At 40.2% G+C, this 14,681-nt stretch overlaps 1 protein-coding gene across 2 annotated transcripts in view; it reads left to right on the top strand.

The window, feature by feature from the left end:
• The window catches only part of samd12 (sterile alpha motif domain containing 12), a 114,094-nt gene extending 100,215 nt beyond the window's left edge, over positions 1 to 13,879 (top strand). The window contains exon 5 of one of the 2 annotated variants that reach the window (XM_027148484.2): positions 9,704 to 13,879. In XM_027148484.2, the coding sequence (XP_027004285.1) occupies positions 9,704 to 9,726 (23 nt within the window). In that variant the 3' untranslated portion in view covers positions 9,727 to 13,879. Of the gene's footprint in view, positions 1 to 5,937; positions 7,292 to 9,703 lie in introns of those variants that run through there. The other variant, XM_027148480.2, reaches the window with a different exon arrangement.
• Positions 13,880 to 14,681: the final 802 nt, after the last annotated feature.

Here is a 14,681-nt window from a genome sequence, read left to right as displayed (position 1 = left end):
GAATGCAGCATGTTATCAAAAATTACTGCCATACAATTTGCATTCTTCAGCATGAAAGCTGCACATGGGATGCTCTGGGATGTTTCACCATGACAATGATCCAAAGCACAAGGCAAGGTTGACCCTCCAATGGCTACAGCAGAAAAAGGTGAAGGTTCTGGAGGCCATCACAGTCTCCTGACCTAGGAGAGATCTCAAATATGCAGTTTGTGCAAGACAACCAAAAAATGTTCAGTAACTGGAGGCATTTTGCTAAGAAGAATGGGCAGCAATACTGTACCACCTGTGAGAATTAGGGACCTCATGCACAGTTATTACAAATGACCGCATGTCACATAAGAACTAAAGGTATGCACACTTTTGAACAGGAATTATTACCTCATTTTCCTTTTTGTTATGTTATGTTAGATTATTGTGCCTTTCTGTTATGTCTTACATATTAACTTGTTTCCGATAAGAAATAACATAAATTTGTTTTGCCTTCTCAAAGGTTTTCTTTAAAAAAAAAAAAAAGGTACATATCTCTGGGTTGCGGATCAGGGTTCAAGCCCAGTGCTGTCTAGCTGCCACTGTTGGGCCCTTGAGCAAGGCCCTTTAACCCTCACTGCTTCAGGGGTACTGTATCATGGCTGACCCTGCTTACTGACCCCAACCTCCAAAGTTGGGATATTTGAAAAAAGCATTTCACTGTGCTATATTATAGACTTTGTATATGTGACAAAACAAAACTTCTATACTTCTGTATCCATCCATTCATATATGCCTCTTTTCCACCAAAAAGAACCGGGTGCTGGTTCAGAGCTAGCACTGGTGCTTGTTCAAAGTTGGTTCCACTGGCGAACCTTCTAAGGACCGGTTTGCCTTTCCACCGGCTAGAGAGCCATCACAGCGCCGAGTGTGACGTCACTGTATACGTGTCACGTGTCCCGGCAACGTTAGCGCAGCGGCGGCAAACACAAACACGACAACAATGGCAGATGTTGCTTTACTGTTAATGCTCATGGCTTTGTGAACATACATTGGCATCCAAACGCGGCGAATAAAACGTGTACGTGCAGCTCCGTGAAATCTGTATAAACGGAGGTTGGAATCGATAAAGTACATAACGTTATTTTATCGTTAACACAGAAAAAAAGTTAGCCTTAGCATGTGTGCTGATAATGTATCATATCGCAGTAAAGTAAAAGTGTATTAAACATTAGTAAACTTAAGGTACATTATCAAACGTGCTAACATGCTAAAGAACCATTTTTCCTGGTTCAGAGCCGGTGCTTTGGCGGTCGAAACAGAAAGAACTGGTTCTAAATTAGGCTCCGAACCAGCACTCGAACTGCCTCTTGGAAAAGGGGCATTTGTGTCTATAAAATGGGTCCAAACACAAACAAGCTGTTGAGAACAGAATTACAGAATTTAGTTTCCCAAACTTTTTTATTTTATTTTAACCAAGGCTAAAACTTAATTTTTCATGTTGTACATATGCAATAAAAAGGTTTTAAAAAATTGTAAGTAATATCTATTGACTACAATCTCCTCTCTATGTTGTTACTACATACAGTAAATGATAATATATTAAAACGAGTGCACTCATATGTCCGAGCAACAGTTACGGAAAATTAATCAACCCCTTCTGACCAATCAGAACGTAGCATTAATCAGCACTGTGTTATGCTCACACACACACACACACACACACACACACACACACACACTCCACAAATACTCCAGCATTCCAAAATAAACCCGATCAACATTTCTAACTCTCTCTGCAAAAGTTCTTGCTTTCTGATAATGGCGTCTAATAGGATTTAATGGAGTGCCGTTAATCACCAGCTGGAGGTCAGGATATGCAGGCTAATCATGAGAAAATAAAAGCGTACTTTCAATGGAAAGCAGTTATTTACCAGCGTCAGACAAATCCTGGCTCCATGCACCAGCGACTACAGTAAGAACCGCACCAATAAATCACAGGAAGTAAAGCTTCCTCCTTCTCAGACCTGATTCCAGCTTGTGTCATACACGAACTCCACGAGTGTCAGCTTTTATTCTTCTCTCTTTGTTTTTGTTAGTGTTTACAATGAAGCTGGCAAATTAGGTTGCAGTACGTACTCTCAGTTTTATCATAAATCCCATTTCTTTTAAACCTATTTATACAGCGGTGAACGTATCTCCGGCTCTTTGTTCCAGCCACGTTTCATTTCCTCGCTCTCTGCACCACGCTCTCTCATGCTTAGTTTATGAGACAGGGAAAAGAGAAGAAGGAAGAATCAAGAAAATCGGCTAAGCTATAGAACTGTAGCTAAGGTGCGGTATTAACCCTCGTTCTTGCTTTTGCTGACCTAGTAAGGATTCAGAGTTGGTATTGTATCGATGATATTTCTGCACATAAATACACACAAAATATAGAAACACTATTAAATAAATAATCATACGAATCATTGACGCTTCTACTGCAAAACCATTTTTCACCCCTAAGCCCTACACTTTCTGTACATCATGGCTTCAACAAAAAAAAGTGTGCACCGAACTGAAACTGCATACATGCGAATATATCTTATATGTTCTTACTGCAAATGGATTCATCGTGCAATTTTTTTTTTTTGGCTTGCTGCCATTATTTATAAGGAACTCTGGTATACAGGTATCAGTGATGTTTTCCAGAAAACAGACACTTAAAGATGGAATATGAATCATTATTCATGACGTTCGATAGATTCTCCGTATATCCGGCTGCTAATACACGCTCACCACTGACCACTGTACTCCTTCTTATTCAGGCAATTATGCAGTCAGCCAATCATGTGGCAGAGGAGTCTATAAAATCATGCAAATACAGGACAGTTAGGCCACATTCACACTGCAAGTCTTAATGCTCAATTCGGATATTTTGCTCAGATCTGATTTTTTTTTTGTTTGGCTGTTCCCATTACCTTTTAAAATGTGGCCTATATCAGATACCAGTGTGAACTGTTTGCTGTTTCGAACTGACCCGCATGCGCAAACGAATAATAACGATGACGTCACACGCAGCACGCCGTTGCGCTAAAAAGTTGGCGAGGTTATGGAGGACGTATTGTATCATCTGATGCAAGCAAACATATCATGTAATGCTATAATGTGATTTATTCAATGCAACGTAACCACTTTAAATAACACTCTTAACACACACACGTTTGTGTCACGTTTTCGCCGGCCCAATAAATAAATAAACAAATAAATAAATAAAGTGTTCGCCGGCTCATAATTGTGACGAATGTCGATGTAGATTGACGTAAAAGTCGCATCAAACCTGCCCTGGTTGTTTACACTGCGGCCACATTGGAAAAAATCAGATTTGGGTCTGATTCAGGACCACATATGGAAGTGAGTGTTTGAGATTTCACACTACTCCTGAAGAAGTCCGACCTGGTCACTTGACCCCAAAAAAATCGTATTTGGGCCACATTTACCTGCAGTGTGAACGTGGCCTTAGTGTAAACAGCGATCAGAGTATGGAGGAAAAGAAGCTCACTGGCTCAGTTGTCGGTGCCAGACTAGCTGGTCGTTCTGTCGTCTCTATCGTTCGGTCGGCTTCTGGACGATAGCATCGTATTCTTGTTCTTGGCTAATAGAAGTGGAATCTGATGTGGTCCTTTTCCTGAATGTTGCCTATTCTATTCAAGGTTTGACATTTTGTGTGTTCTGTGATCCGTTTCTACTCGTGACGTTTGTAAAGAGTGCTTATTTTAGTGTCCAGACTGGTCATTCTTTCATCCCTGTCACAGTCTCTGTCAATTCTACTCACTAGCTGTTGTTAAGTAAACTCCAGAGACTGTCATACATCAATATCCCAGGAGATCAGCAGTTTATGAAATACTCAAACCAGCCATGAGTCATATGTGATATCAAATATTTCCCCATTCTTTGGTTTGATGAGAACATGAACATGAACATAAACATCTGATCTGCATGACTGGATAATTCCCTCAACACTCAGCACTACCTCAGCACCCTAGTCATGTTCCCTCCCACAACCCGAGATCATTTATCCCCCGAACGCCTACTAGTGCTTACTCAGAGAGGCATGAGCTCCTTTTTCAGAACCTTCAAACTGACTGTCCCTCAGTGATGGACACCGGAATCTGTCACAGATACAGAACTTCTTCTTCCTCGAGCTAAACCACTTATCCCCACTATACAACCTGTACGTACACAAGCCCTTACACCTCCATCTGTACACTTTGCTCCTCGTGCAAACAATCAAAAAAGAATGAATAGCACTTCTTTGTACTCGATATATAGCTTTAGTTGTATTCCCTCATTTGTAAGTCGCTTTGGATAAAAGCATCATCTAAATGAATCAATTTAAATGTAAATTATTGGCATCAATTTTCCAAATGTAGAGAAAATGTAATGAAAATTCCTCTTGCTTGGTACATTGCTTTGCGTTTGACATAAAAAATGCTTCATCACATTATTGTAGTTCATCAGTCTTTATTTTGTGTTTGTATGTGTGTGTGTGTGTGTGTGTGTGTGTGTGTGTGTGTGTGTGTGTGTGTGTGTGTGTGTGTGTGTGTGCGTCTTTTAATTGAACTTATTTTAATATGGTGGTTTAGATGCTACTGAAAGCTCTGATGGTATGTATGGAGCTCTACTCAGGAGAAAAGTGAACGACATACGGGTCACTTTAATATTCTTAATGTGTGTAAAAAATCAGGTTAAGCTTCTGTGGAAAGTATTTCTGTATGTGAGTAATGTTCCCTGGATATGTATCAAACTTTAAACCTCTTTTCCCAACTTTAAATGCAGCTCTGTGTGAAGGAATAAAACCTACAATTTTAACGGACAGTGCGGCTTTTTTAGCCGTTATATCTTATTCTGTTTTATTCTATTCTGATGAAGCTGTGTGCTTGTTTCCATTCGAGGACAAATGATGAGCTACTTATTAAATCAAGCTAGGTACATAAGCTAGGTATTTAATTCTGTAAAAGTCTCTCTCTCTCTCTGTCTCTCTCTCTCTCTGTGTCTCTCTGTGTGTGTGTCCCTCTCTCTCTCTGTCTATCTGTCTGTCTCTCTCTCTCTGTCTCTCTCTCTCTGTCTTTCTCTGTCTCTCTCTCTCTGTCTATCTGTCTGTCTCTTTCTCTGTCTCTCTGTGTGTGTGTGTGTGTGTGTGTGTGTGTGTGTGTGTGTGTGTGTGTGTGTGTGTGTGTGTGTGTGTCTCTCTCTCTGTCTGTCTGTCTCTCTGTCTCTCTCTGTCCCTCTCTCTGTCTCTTTCTCTGTCTGTCTCTCTCTCTGTCTCTCTCTCTGTCTCTTTCTCTGTCTCTCTCTCTGTGTCTCTCTCTCTCTGTGTGTGTCTCTCTCTCTGTCTCTCTTTCTGTGTCTCTCTCTGTGTGTGTGTGTCTCTCTCTCTCTCTCTCTCTCTCTCTCTCTCTCTCTCTCTCTCTCTCTCTCTCTCTCTCTCTCTCCCCCCAGTTTTTTTTAACTGTTTAGAAACATGCTTAATAGTTAAAATTGAGCTTGAGGGAAGAAAAGCGAAAATTCTAGCATGTCTGTTTCCTTTTATATATATATATAAATTTTTCTGAACAGCATTAGTAAAGTTGCAGTGTTTTACTGTTAAAGAGTCTTTTCCCATCATTCCAGGTGAATCTAATAGGTGTAATGGAGTACATTCAGCTGTGATGAAGTGACTATTCATAAAAAGAACTACCCATCATGAGTATATGTGAATGATGTGGGCAAAAAGAGTTCAGTGCATTTATCTTATTCAGATTAAATAGAGAAAAGACTTTAATTGCTAAAACGTTGTGAAATGTTAAATGTCTTACGGTGCAACGTGGAGCGATTTATTCAGCCGTTCTTGTTCTTCTTAAAGACGCCGGGTGCGAGCGAAGGTAAGCGGTAGGAATGATGTGGAATCCTTTCTTCCCACTCCTTCTCCTCATCCTTTCCTATATGCAGCCCGGCTCGAGAGGAAGCGAGCGGGAATGGGAAGGAAGTGGCTGAGCCTGGTGTGAGCGTCAGTAACGAGAATCAGACCGTCTGCATAAATAGATCTCTTTACATAACTTCTGAGGGTTATGCTGATGAGCTGCTTTGTTTGAACAACTTCCCTCTTTTGTTTGTTATCAGAATCCAGGGCAAGGTAAAGAAGGCACTAAAAGGAGAACAGGACGACCTATTTAAACCCAAACACGAGCAGATCAGACGTTGTGTGTGGAAAGTTGTCCTGTTATTTCTGCACTGATGGGAAATGGGCAGATTTAAATGCACTTGGGCGAGGACCGAGGCGTGACACCAAGCACAATGCTATAAAGGTCTCGTTTCCCCTCAAACTAGAACAAACAGTGCGGCTCGTTAGGAGCAGGTTTGAAGCGAGTGCTCTTTCATGAACTTTCGACGTGAGGACAGATGTGTTGAACAAATCAAATAGTATCGCTGATCACTCGATCACGATTTTAAAACTCATTGATGCTTCAAACGTACACAGTAGCAGACAAACAGTTCCTCGTGTTTTTGTACCAGAAATTAGACTGGGTTTACAAAAGTTTCAAAAACTCTGATATTCTTTGTATTTAAGTGCGAACGTCAACGAAGTTGAGCCGATATGCATTTGGTGACGCCAATAATAGGTATAGCTCACAGCTGAGTTTTGCTGAAATGAGTTTTTTTGTTTATTTCTATATGTGTTGTCAATAAAAATTATATTTAATAGTGTAACGGCACCTAAAAGGCCAGAGTCAAATCATGGAAAAGCTGAAATCGATGTGAGGTGAAAATGGCTGAAAGAAATCCGTCTACTTTACACCAGGTGATCATAAACACCATGAAACTGCTTTAATTGTTTTTTTATTTAAAACAAACCGTGTCTGAGAAATGCAGAACCTCGAGTGTCCACAGGACGCTTATGCTTATACAGCATTGTTGCTTAATTAAACCTCAGGTCTTACAGTATTTCTCAGAATTTCTCATAATAGATTTATATTGTCTCTATTTAATAATGCCATTTATATGAAATTAATGGGATTCACAACCCACACGCTATTTAAAATAAATGATCTGTATGTACTGTAGAAGTGCATTAGTCCACGGTCTGTCTGAATCCTCCATCCTGATTGGCTGGAAGACGGCTATTTTTTACATGAAAGCAGATCAGATGTGCGACTGTGTGACTGTCTTGAATAAAATGCACGTGTGTGCAGTTGTAGTGCAATAAACGTTGGGCAAAAATATCCACTGTGTTGTATAGTCGGGAAAAGTCTGAGTTCTGAGTGTTGTCCTGGTTGAGGGCCTGAATTACCTGTGGGAAGAAGCTCCTCCTCATCCTTTATTCAATTTAAAATTAAATAATAAATAAATAAATAAATAAGTAAATAAATAAATAAATAAATAAATAAATAAATAAATAAATAAGAACAACTGAACCGTGGTTACGTGTTCTTTCTTTACTTACTCATTTGTGTATTGCTCGTATAATACAACAGATCACATTATATAGTGTGATATAGTGAGCAGAAGCCTCACTATAGGTGTGTTATGGTTAAACACTGTTACTGTATGATGACCAAGTCAGGTGTTATACTAAGATGCTAATTTATTAAGAAAAATGGAACACTGGAACTCATTATATATAATATACACAGTATATAACATAATACACTTAATTTATTTTGGAAAAATAAGACAAAGATTTTTTTTCCATAATAAATTAAGTGTATTATGTTATACAATATATATATTATATATTATATGAGTTCCAGTGTTCCTTTTTTCTTAATAAATTAGCATCTTAGTATAACACCTGACTTTGGTCTTCTTTTCTGACTTGATCATTATACAGTAACAGTGTTTAACCGTAACACACCTACTGTATAGTGAGGCTTCTGCTTCAGAGTTCACAAGCACAGCCCCGGGCCTTTTGCCCGAACCAGAAGCCGCAGTGGATCAACGCCACCAAAAAATACTAGCAGGTCTTCCAATCAATGAGCTCCTCAGCCACTACAAAGGCAAATCTGTCAGCCATGCTGCGAGAAAGTTTTCAGCTCAGAATTCAGCAGAGAGAAAGTAGGCTTGAAACGGTCCGAGCTGGAATTTACTGGTAGACGTACAAACTAATTAGGAATGCATAGGTAGCCTCCAGCTTCTTCTCCAGAGCTCTCTCCTGGATTTTGTCTGTCTCTCTGTTTCTCTCTCTCTCTCTCTCTCTCTCTCTCTCTCTCTGTATCTCTCTGTATCTCTCTCTCCTTCTAACTCTCATCTGTAATTCATTTGAATCCAGTCTATCATTTCCACCAGGGCTGAGAGGAGAGACAGTATGGAGCAAGAAACGAGAAAAAGATCTAACTTCTCTATCTTCTTCATATTTTATTACACTATAAATTTTGTCAGAAGAAGGTTACAGTGATAAATATCCTTTGTTTTCAGAGGAAACATAAAAAGCAGTCGTGTAATGTGAAACACATGAGCTGCGCCGACTCTGTCTGTGTTCCATTATGAGTAAATCACATTGTTTGAGGATGGAGTCAGTGGGGTGAAGGAGACTGGAGTGTGTCCTCTGGCTCGAGGGGGTTGGTCAAAGAGAAGTGGACAATTTCTCTCAATCCTTTCACTTGATTTACGACACCGACCGAGAAGGAAATTTGTCTTTCGTCTAAGCGGTGGGTACGGGAGAAACGGACACGGTGGATATTATTATTCCAGTAATGGTACATAATGTCAGTCAGACAGACTCGGTATTTGAAAGCTCTTCACTGACAGGAAGAATGAAGGAGTATTTTTTTTTAAATTCCTCCCTATTCTAAATTTTTTAAAATACTTTCCATTACCACTTTTAACCCAACACTTCCTCCCACAGTCATGCCATAGTGTCTGCATGCAAATGGTAGCTGTCATGTTGGCATGTCTCCAGGCGTGGAGCTGAATATTTTTGACCTTGATTCAAGGATTCATGATCGACCAAAAAAAAAAAAAACTCCAGAGTCAGCCACTCGCACCACCTGCTCATGTGCTCCTGCATGAGATGGAGGGCTTGTGATGCTCTGACAGCTTGTCAGGACTCTCCATGGTAATGGATTTCAAACGCTTGCCCTGTTTTTTTCTGTGTAGCCACGAGGCAGTGCATGTTCTTACAGAGCGCATAAGCTCAAATATACTTTTATTTTAATATGTCGAGTTCTTATATTGTGAGATAAACATCAGGATGGTCCCCAGAGGGTGGGATGTTATTGGGCATATCTGGACTTGTAATGTTGCTGAGTGTCAGATGGGTCATGCCTCGATGTGTGACTCTGGACAGGTGAGTCAGCAGGGTGCCGGGTTCGTTGACATTGTCTTGTGCTAGCGGTGAACTATAGTTGTATTGATTTACCACAGCAAGTGCCATATAAAGCGTATGTTCTCTTTGTTCTCTCTCCTGCTCTTCTTTTTTTTTCTTTTTAAATTGACTAAATTCTTAATGCCTGTTCTTTTGGCTTTCTTCTTCTCTGCCTGTATTCATTGTTGCCTCTTTCCATTTCCTCAAACTGTATTTGGTATTTTACATCTAATTTCCCTCCTTCCGCTCCATCTCCCTTAATCCCTCGTGTCATTTCCGTACGCTCCTTTGTGCTTGGCTTTTTCCTCCTCGTTCCTCTTTTTTTCTTTCATTTTATTCACCTTACCCTTTCTGTCTTATGTATGTTTCTTATTTTTCTCAACCGCCCTCTCTTTTTTCTGTCGTTCTCTGCAGCCTCTTTGGAGAGCTCTCCATAACCCAAGCAGTTCCAGAGACCCGCCAGTCACCGCAAACGTCTTCTCAAAATCATTGGCAGCACACACCAGCCTTCCAAAACTGAGTCGACTCAAGCCCCGGATCAAACCCTTGTGTCTTAGGATACTTATCTTTCCCCTTTCTCTTTCCCTTTACCCTAATCATACATCCTTCCCACCCAGATACCAACCTTAGACTCCTAAGACGACTTCTTCTTCTTCTTCTCCTTCATGATCTTCTTCTTCTTCCTGTGGCAAGTGTAACATCTCTGACTTGGACCACAGATATTCTTCCTGCTAAAAGGACAATTAGCAACGAGAGACTAATTTTACTGTATGTCATCTTAAGTGTAGCACTTTCCCGTAGAGAGTGTGTTAGCTAAACCATTCAGACTAGCATAATATTCAGGCACGCACATTAGTCGCAGCAGTAGGGCTACTGGTAACTATTTTCTACTTTTTTTCTTACTCTATATCTGTTTTCCTGACTTTGCCCTCTTTACTCTATAGAAGGACTGCATAGAGACATTTTGCACATCTGTATATTATCTGTGCCTCGTGTTTATTCCCGTAAGTATGTTGTCTTTTTCTGTTATGCTCAGCTGTACGCTGTGGGCTCTTTGATCTGTTTTTCTGTTTTGCACCACAACCCCTTCCGCTCGTCCTTTCCTTAATCTAAACTACACTGTGACTCTGACCAGCTGTCTTAACGTGGCAGATGCCACCTGATCTACTCTCCGACGCTCCAGCCCCTTCAAATCAAGGCAGCCTCCATGCTTCCCAGCATTCAAAACAAAACAGGACATGAGAAATAAGAAGAAAGGGCAGTCATTACACCAAAAGTCAGGCAAAACATTATTCCCATTAATTAAAGGACGCCACATGGAGTCTGTTCGGGTGTCTGATCTGAAAGCGGTGAGAGAACTTCGCAGGAAAAATGGCTTGTATGTTTTCTCGTGGGGGAATGAGAAAAAGAAACCTTGAAAATAACAAATGACGTCCTCTCCTGAAGACTTGTCCTGGCCATGGGTTTGTCCTGGCCATGGAAGAAAAACGTAAATTAAAAAAAAATTAAAGAAAAAATCTAGCTATGAAACAGCACCGTTAAAGTGAATGGAAGAAAAGGGATATGGGACGGAAATCGTAATGAATTTGTTCTGCAGACGTTTTCTGCCGCATCACCGTATTATTAAATGGCCATGCACTGTTACCTTTATTACTACAAAGCACACGACTGATCTGACATCGCTTAGTCATTGTTATATATCAATCAGCAGAAAAGTCCACATGATACGGTATATCAGCTGAAAAAAAGCAAAACAATATAACCATTTTTTTTACCTGTAGCATGACTCAGCACGTGATTGGCCTTCGAAATAACTTAAACAGAAATCGTGTTCTAGTGTAACGAAATGAAAGGTTACATAAAGTCAAGGTCTGATATAAAAGTGGGGGATTGCAGCAGATTGAATGCTATCGATTAGATCGTATTGGATCAGCTAACCACTCGAACAGTGGTGGTGTTGAGAACCACAGAGGAAAGGCATGTTTCAGTTAAACTACTCGACAGCATTTCATGGCTGGTTGAAGCCACAGTCTGGTCCACGGTACACAGGAGGACACTTTCGGAAATGGGTTCTGTGACGGCGGGAATGTCGTGAAGTAATAGAATAGCGAGTGAGGCGTAGAATTAATCTCTCATCTGTGAGATCTTAAAAGTTGCATGGTCGGTAAAATATTACAGGGAAATAGACGGCTAATATTTATTTACATATCGTATGCCTCTACTGTGAGATGACCACTGAAAACTGACACTATACTAATAAGGTTTGAACTCGATAGCAGGCGTCGATTGTTGGTTTAGATCTTTAGTTTGAAATTGTTTCTTTTCGCTGACCGTGTAGCCCTAGTCGGTCACAAGACGTCTCACTTATCCGTAGCAAATATTGTCCGAGTTTTTGTTCTTCTGAAGCATTTTTAGCCTTTTTCTAGTTAAAAAATGGTCCTTGATAGCCGAAATAGTGCTTGCAGGAGAAGAACCATTTTAGAAAATGATTTGATGACCTCTGGAAAATTTGTCAGCTAATGTTCCATGATATTACAAAATGTCAAAATGGGAAAGATGGTCACAGAGAGCAGAGTGCTTCAGAGTGTGCCGAACTTCTGAAATGGTTATGAAAGAGTTTTTAAAGTTGTCGAAGATGGCTAGAGCTAAGGACCGTGTGCCGGTGCATGTCGCACGGTGTTCGGTTTAGTTTCTCTAAAAGAACAAAGGATGGAGATTGAATTAAATCTCCATACGTACCTCATAATGTACCTCAGATTTCTTTTTACCTTGAGCTGAAGCCCATTCACGGTAATGAAATAATAATAACGTACTGTATCGTGTCTCAGAGGTAGAGAACTGATCTCTGTCAGGTCTATTAAATCTGTGTGATGCTGTTTAGTATTTAAAGATACTTTTATTTTGGAACTACTAATCACAAAGCGTCTTAGTGTAGAAATGCTGTTCTGCTGTCATTGTTTCTTCCGCTAGTGACATGCTTTAAGAAGCCTGAAATAAATGTGAGGATTGTGAGGAAATGGAGTATTGATGGTAGTATCAGCTTATCGATCAGCAGCATTAAGGTGACATCTAGGGCAACGTCTGGATCACGGCTGCTGCTTCCAGACCGACTCTGGATATTCTGATAAAAGAACCGTACGTCCGATTGAAACTCAGACATACTGCACTTACATGCATGCTATCATTTGCATCTACAGTATATAGTTTGGACTTTCTTTTATGATATGATTTGTTATACATTTCTGGTTATGCCAGTGTTATACAAACCGGTTCTCTTCAGATCTGGGATGTTCAACTCAAACTTCCAGTCCAGGTCCTTGTTTCCAGAGGTTCAGAGACGCACTGGCTGTATGGGGACAACGGTGTTCTTTTCATTTTTAGCCATTAATAATTCATCACCGACAAACAAGGCAAATGAAATGAAAATGTATAAATGGGAAAGTCAGTGAAACCCCTACTGGGATGTAGTCACTGCTTCTTTAGCATGTGCTTGGATAAATCTCAACAGAGGATCTACTCCAGAGGACATTCCGAGTTTTTTTCTGATGGTAATCGGTTGAACTACTCAATTCTGTCCACAGAAACACTTTGCTAGAATACAAGTTGATATCCTCTGCTTCAGATGGTTGACATTTTTGCTCTTCTAACTCACAACATGTACATTTTAATGTTCTGATTATGACACTAGCAGTGAGATGCACAAGAGCTGTGTCTAAATTGTCTCAAGACTGTCTAACGTACTATAACTAAACTATATACAGTATTTGCTACACCTACATGATAGATAGATGGATGGATGGATGGATGGATGGATGGATGAATGGATGGATGGATGGATGGATGGATAGACAGGTGGGATTTTGGGTATGTGTATGGATAGATGGATGGGTGGAAGGATGCGTGGGTGGGTACATATATAGATGGGTGGGTGGTTAAATGGATGGGTGAGTGGATGGGTCAATGGGTACGTGGATGGGTCAATGGGTACATGGATGGATGGATGGATGGATGGATGGATGGATGGATGGATGGATGGATGGATGGATGGATGGATGGATGGATAGATCTGTGATTTTATGTTTTTTTTTTTCCTGTATTATAATAAGGAAAGAACTAGAGAAAAGCATCAGCTCTTTCTGGCTGGCTTAAAATCTGAAGTAGTAGAGAGTGTGAGTTCACTCCTCATACACAATCAGCTGAAAAGTCAGTAAAGGCACTGGATCATTTTGTCTCACCAATAGGAGCAAAAATGCAAACCATCTGGGGCCCTGGTACTGATTTGAGAAACAACACTGCATAATGTATTCTCTCTCTCTCTCTCTCTCTCTCTCTCTCTCTCTCTCTCTCTCTCTCTCTCTCTCTCTCTCCTAACACACAGATAACTACACATTAGCATATATGGGTGAAAACAACAGTTTGATTTCTGCCATTTTGTAGCATGCTGTGTTATTCTTTTCTGCTCTGGTATATGAAACAGGCATGCAGACCAAACCTTTAGAGCCCTGACCTTTCCTCCATATACATACAGTATATTGTGCCTAATGATGGAAACAAATATTAAAACTGTAATAAATGCATTAATAAATTACACGCATTGGTCTGCATGTGTCTTAATGGTGTGCTTGTGTTTGTTAATGAAATACGCAGACACGACTAGGAAAGGTTTTTATTTATCATGCACCATCGTCTCTTCTCGTGTCTATTACTTTTCTTCAGTTCCTCCTTTTGCTTTTTCTGTCTTCTTTGTCTTTGTTTTCCTCTGTCTTTCATCATCATCTACTTCTACCTCTTCTTCTTCTTCCTCCTCCACCTCATTTTCATCTGCTTCATCCACTTCTTGTTCTATGTCTTTTTTCCTCTTCTTCTTTGTCTTTGTCACCTTGTTCTTCTTCTTCTTCTTCTACCTCTTCTTCTTCCTCCTCCTCCACCTCATTTTCATCTGCTTCATCCTCTTCTTCTTCTTTGTATTTTTTCCTCTTCTTCTTTGTCTTTGTCACCTTGTTCTATGTCTTCATATTCTTCTTCTTCTTCCTCTTCTTTCTCCGCATCTTCACAGCCACAGTTAAAGGGACAGTAAAGATTTATGCACTCTCTCCTGTCTGTGATGCAGTTTGCAGTGAAAACAAAGTCGAGTTTTCAAATCGCTTCTCCTGACCTTTTACGTCTGCTAAATCCCCATATGCCATGTCTTAAAAAACTGGAGGAACGCTCTTTAGATGGGGTCCAGAACTCAAAAGCCTTAAATACGAGAGTTTGTGCTGTTCCGAACAAATGAGTCGACGACGAGGTGGTAAGACGCGTAACCACCATGAGTTTCATTTCTCTTTCACCACAATGAATTAAAGAACAACTTGTTCCTTCTATCGGTTTATTTCTGCTACATTTATGCTAT

This window comes from Tachysurus fulvidraco, chromosome 24 (assembly GCF_022655615.1).
Source record: "Tachysurus fulvidraco isolate hzauxx_2018 chromosome 24, HZAU_PFXX_2.0, whole genome shotgun sequence".
In the NCBI taxonomy this organism is placed as follows: Eukaryota; Metazoa; Chordata; class Actinopteri; order Siluriformes; family Bagridae; genus Tachysurus; species Tachysurus fulvidraco.
This window is presented reverse-complemented; position numbering and strand designations above follow the sequence as displayed.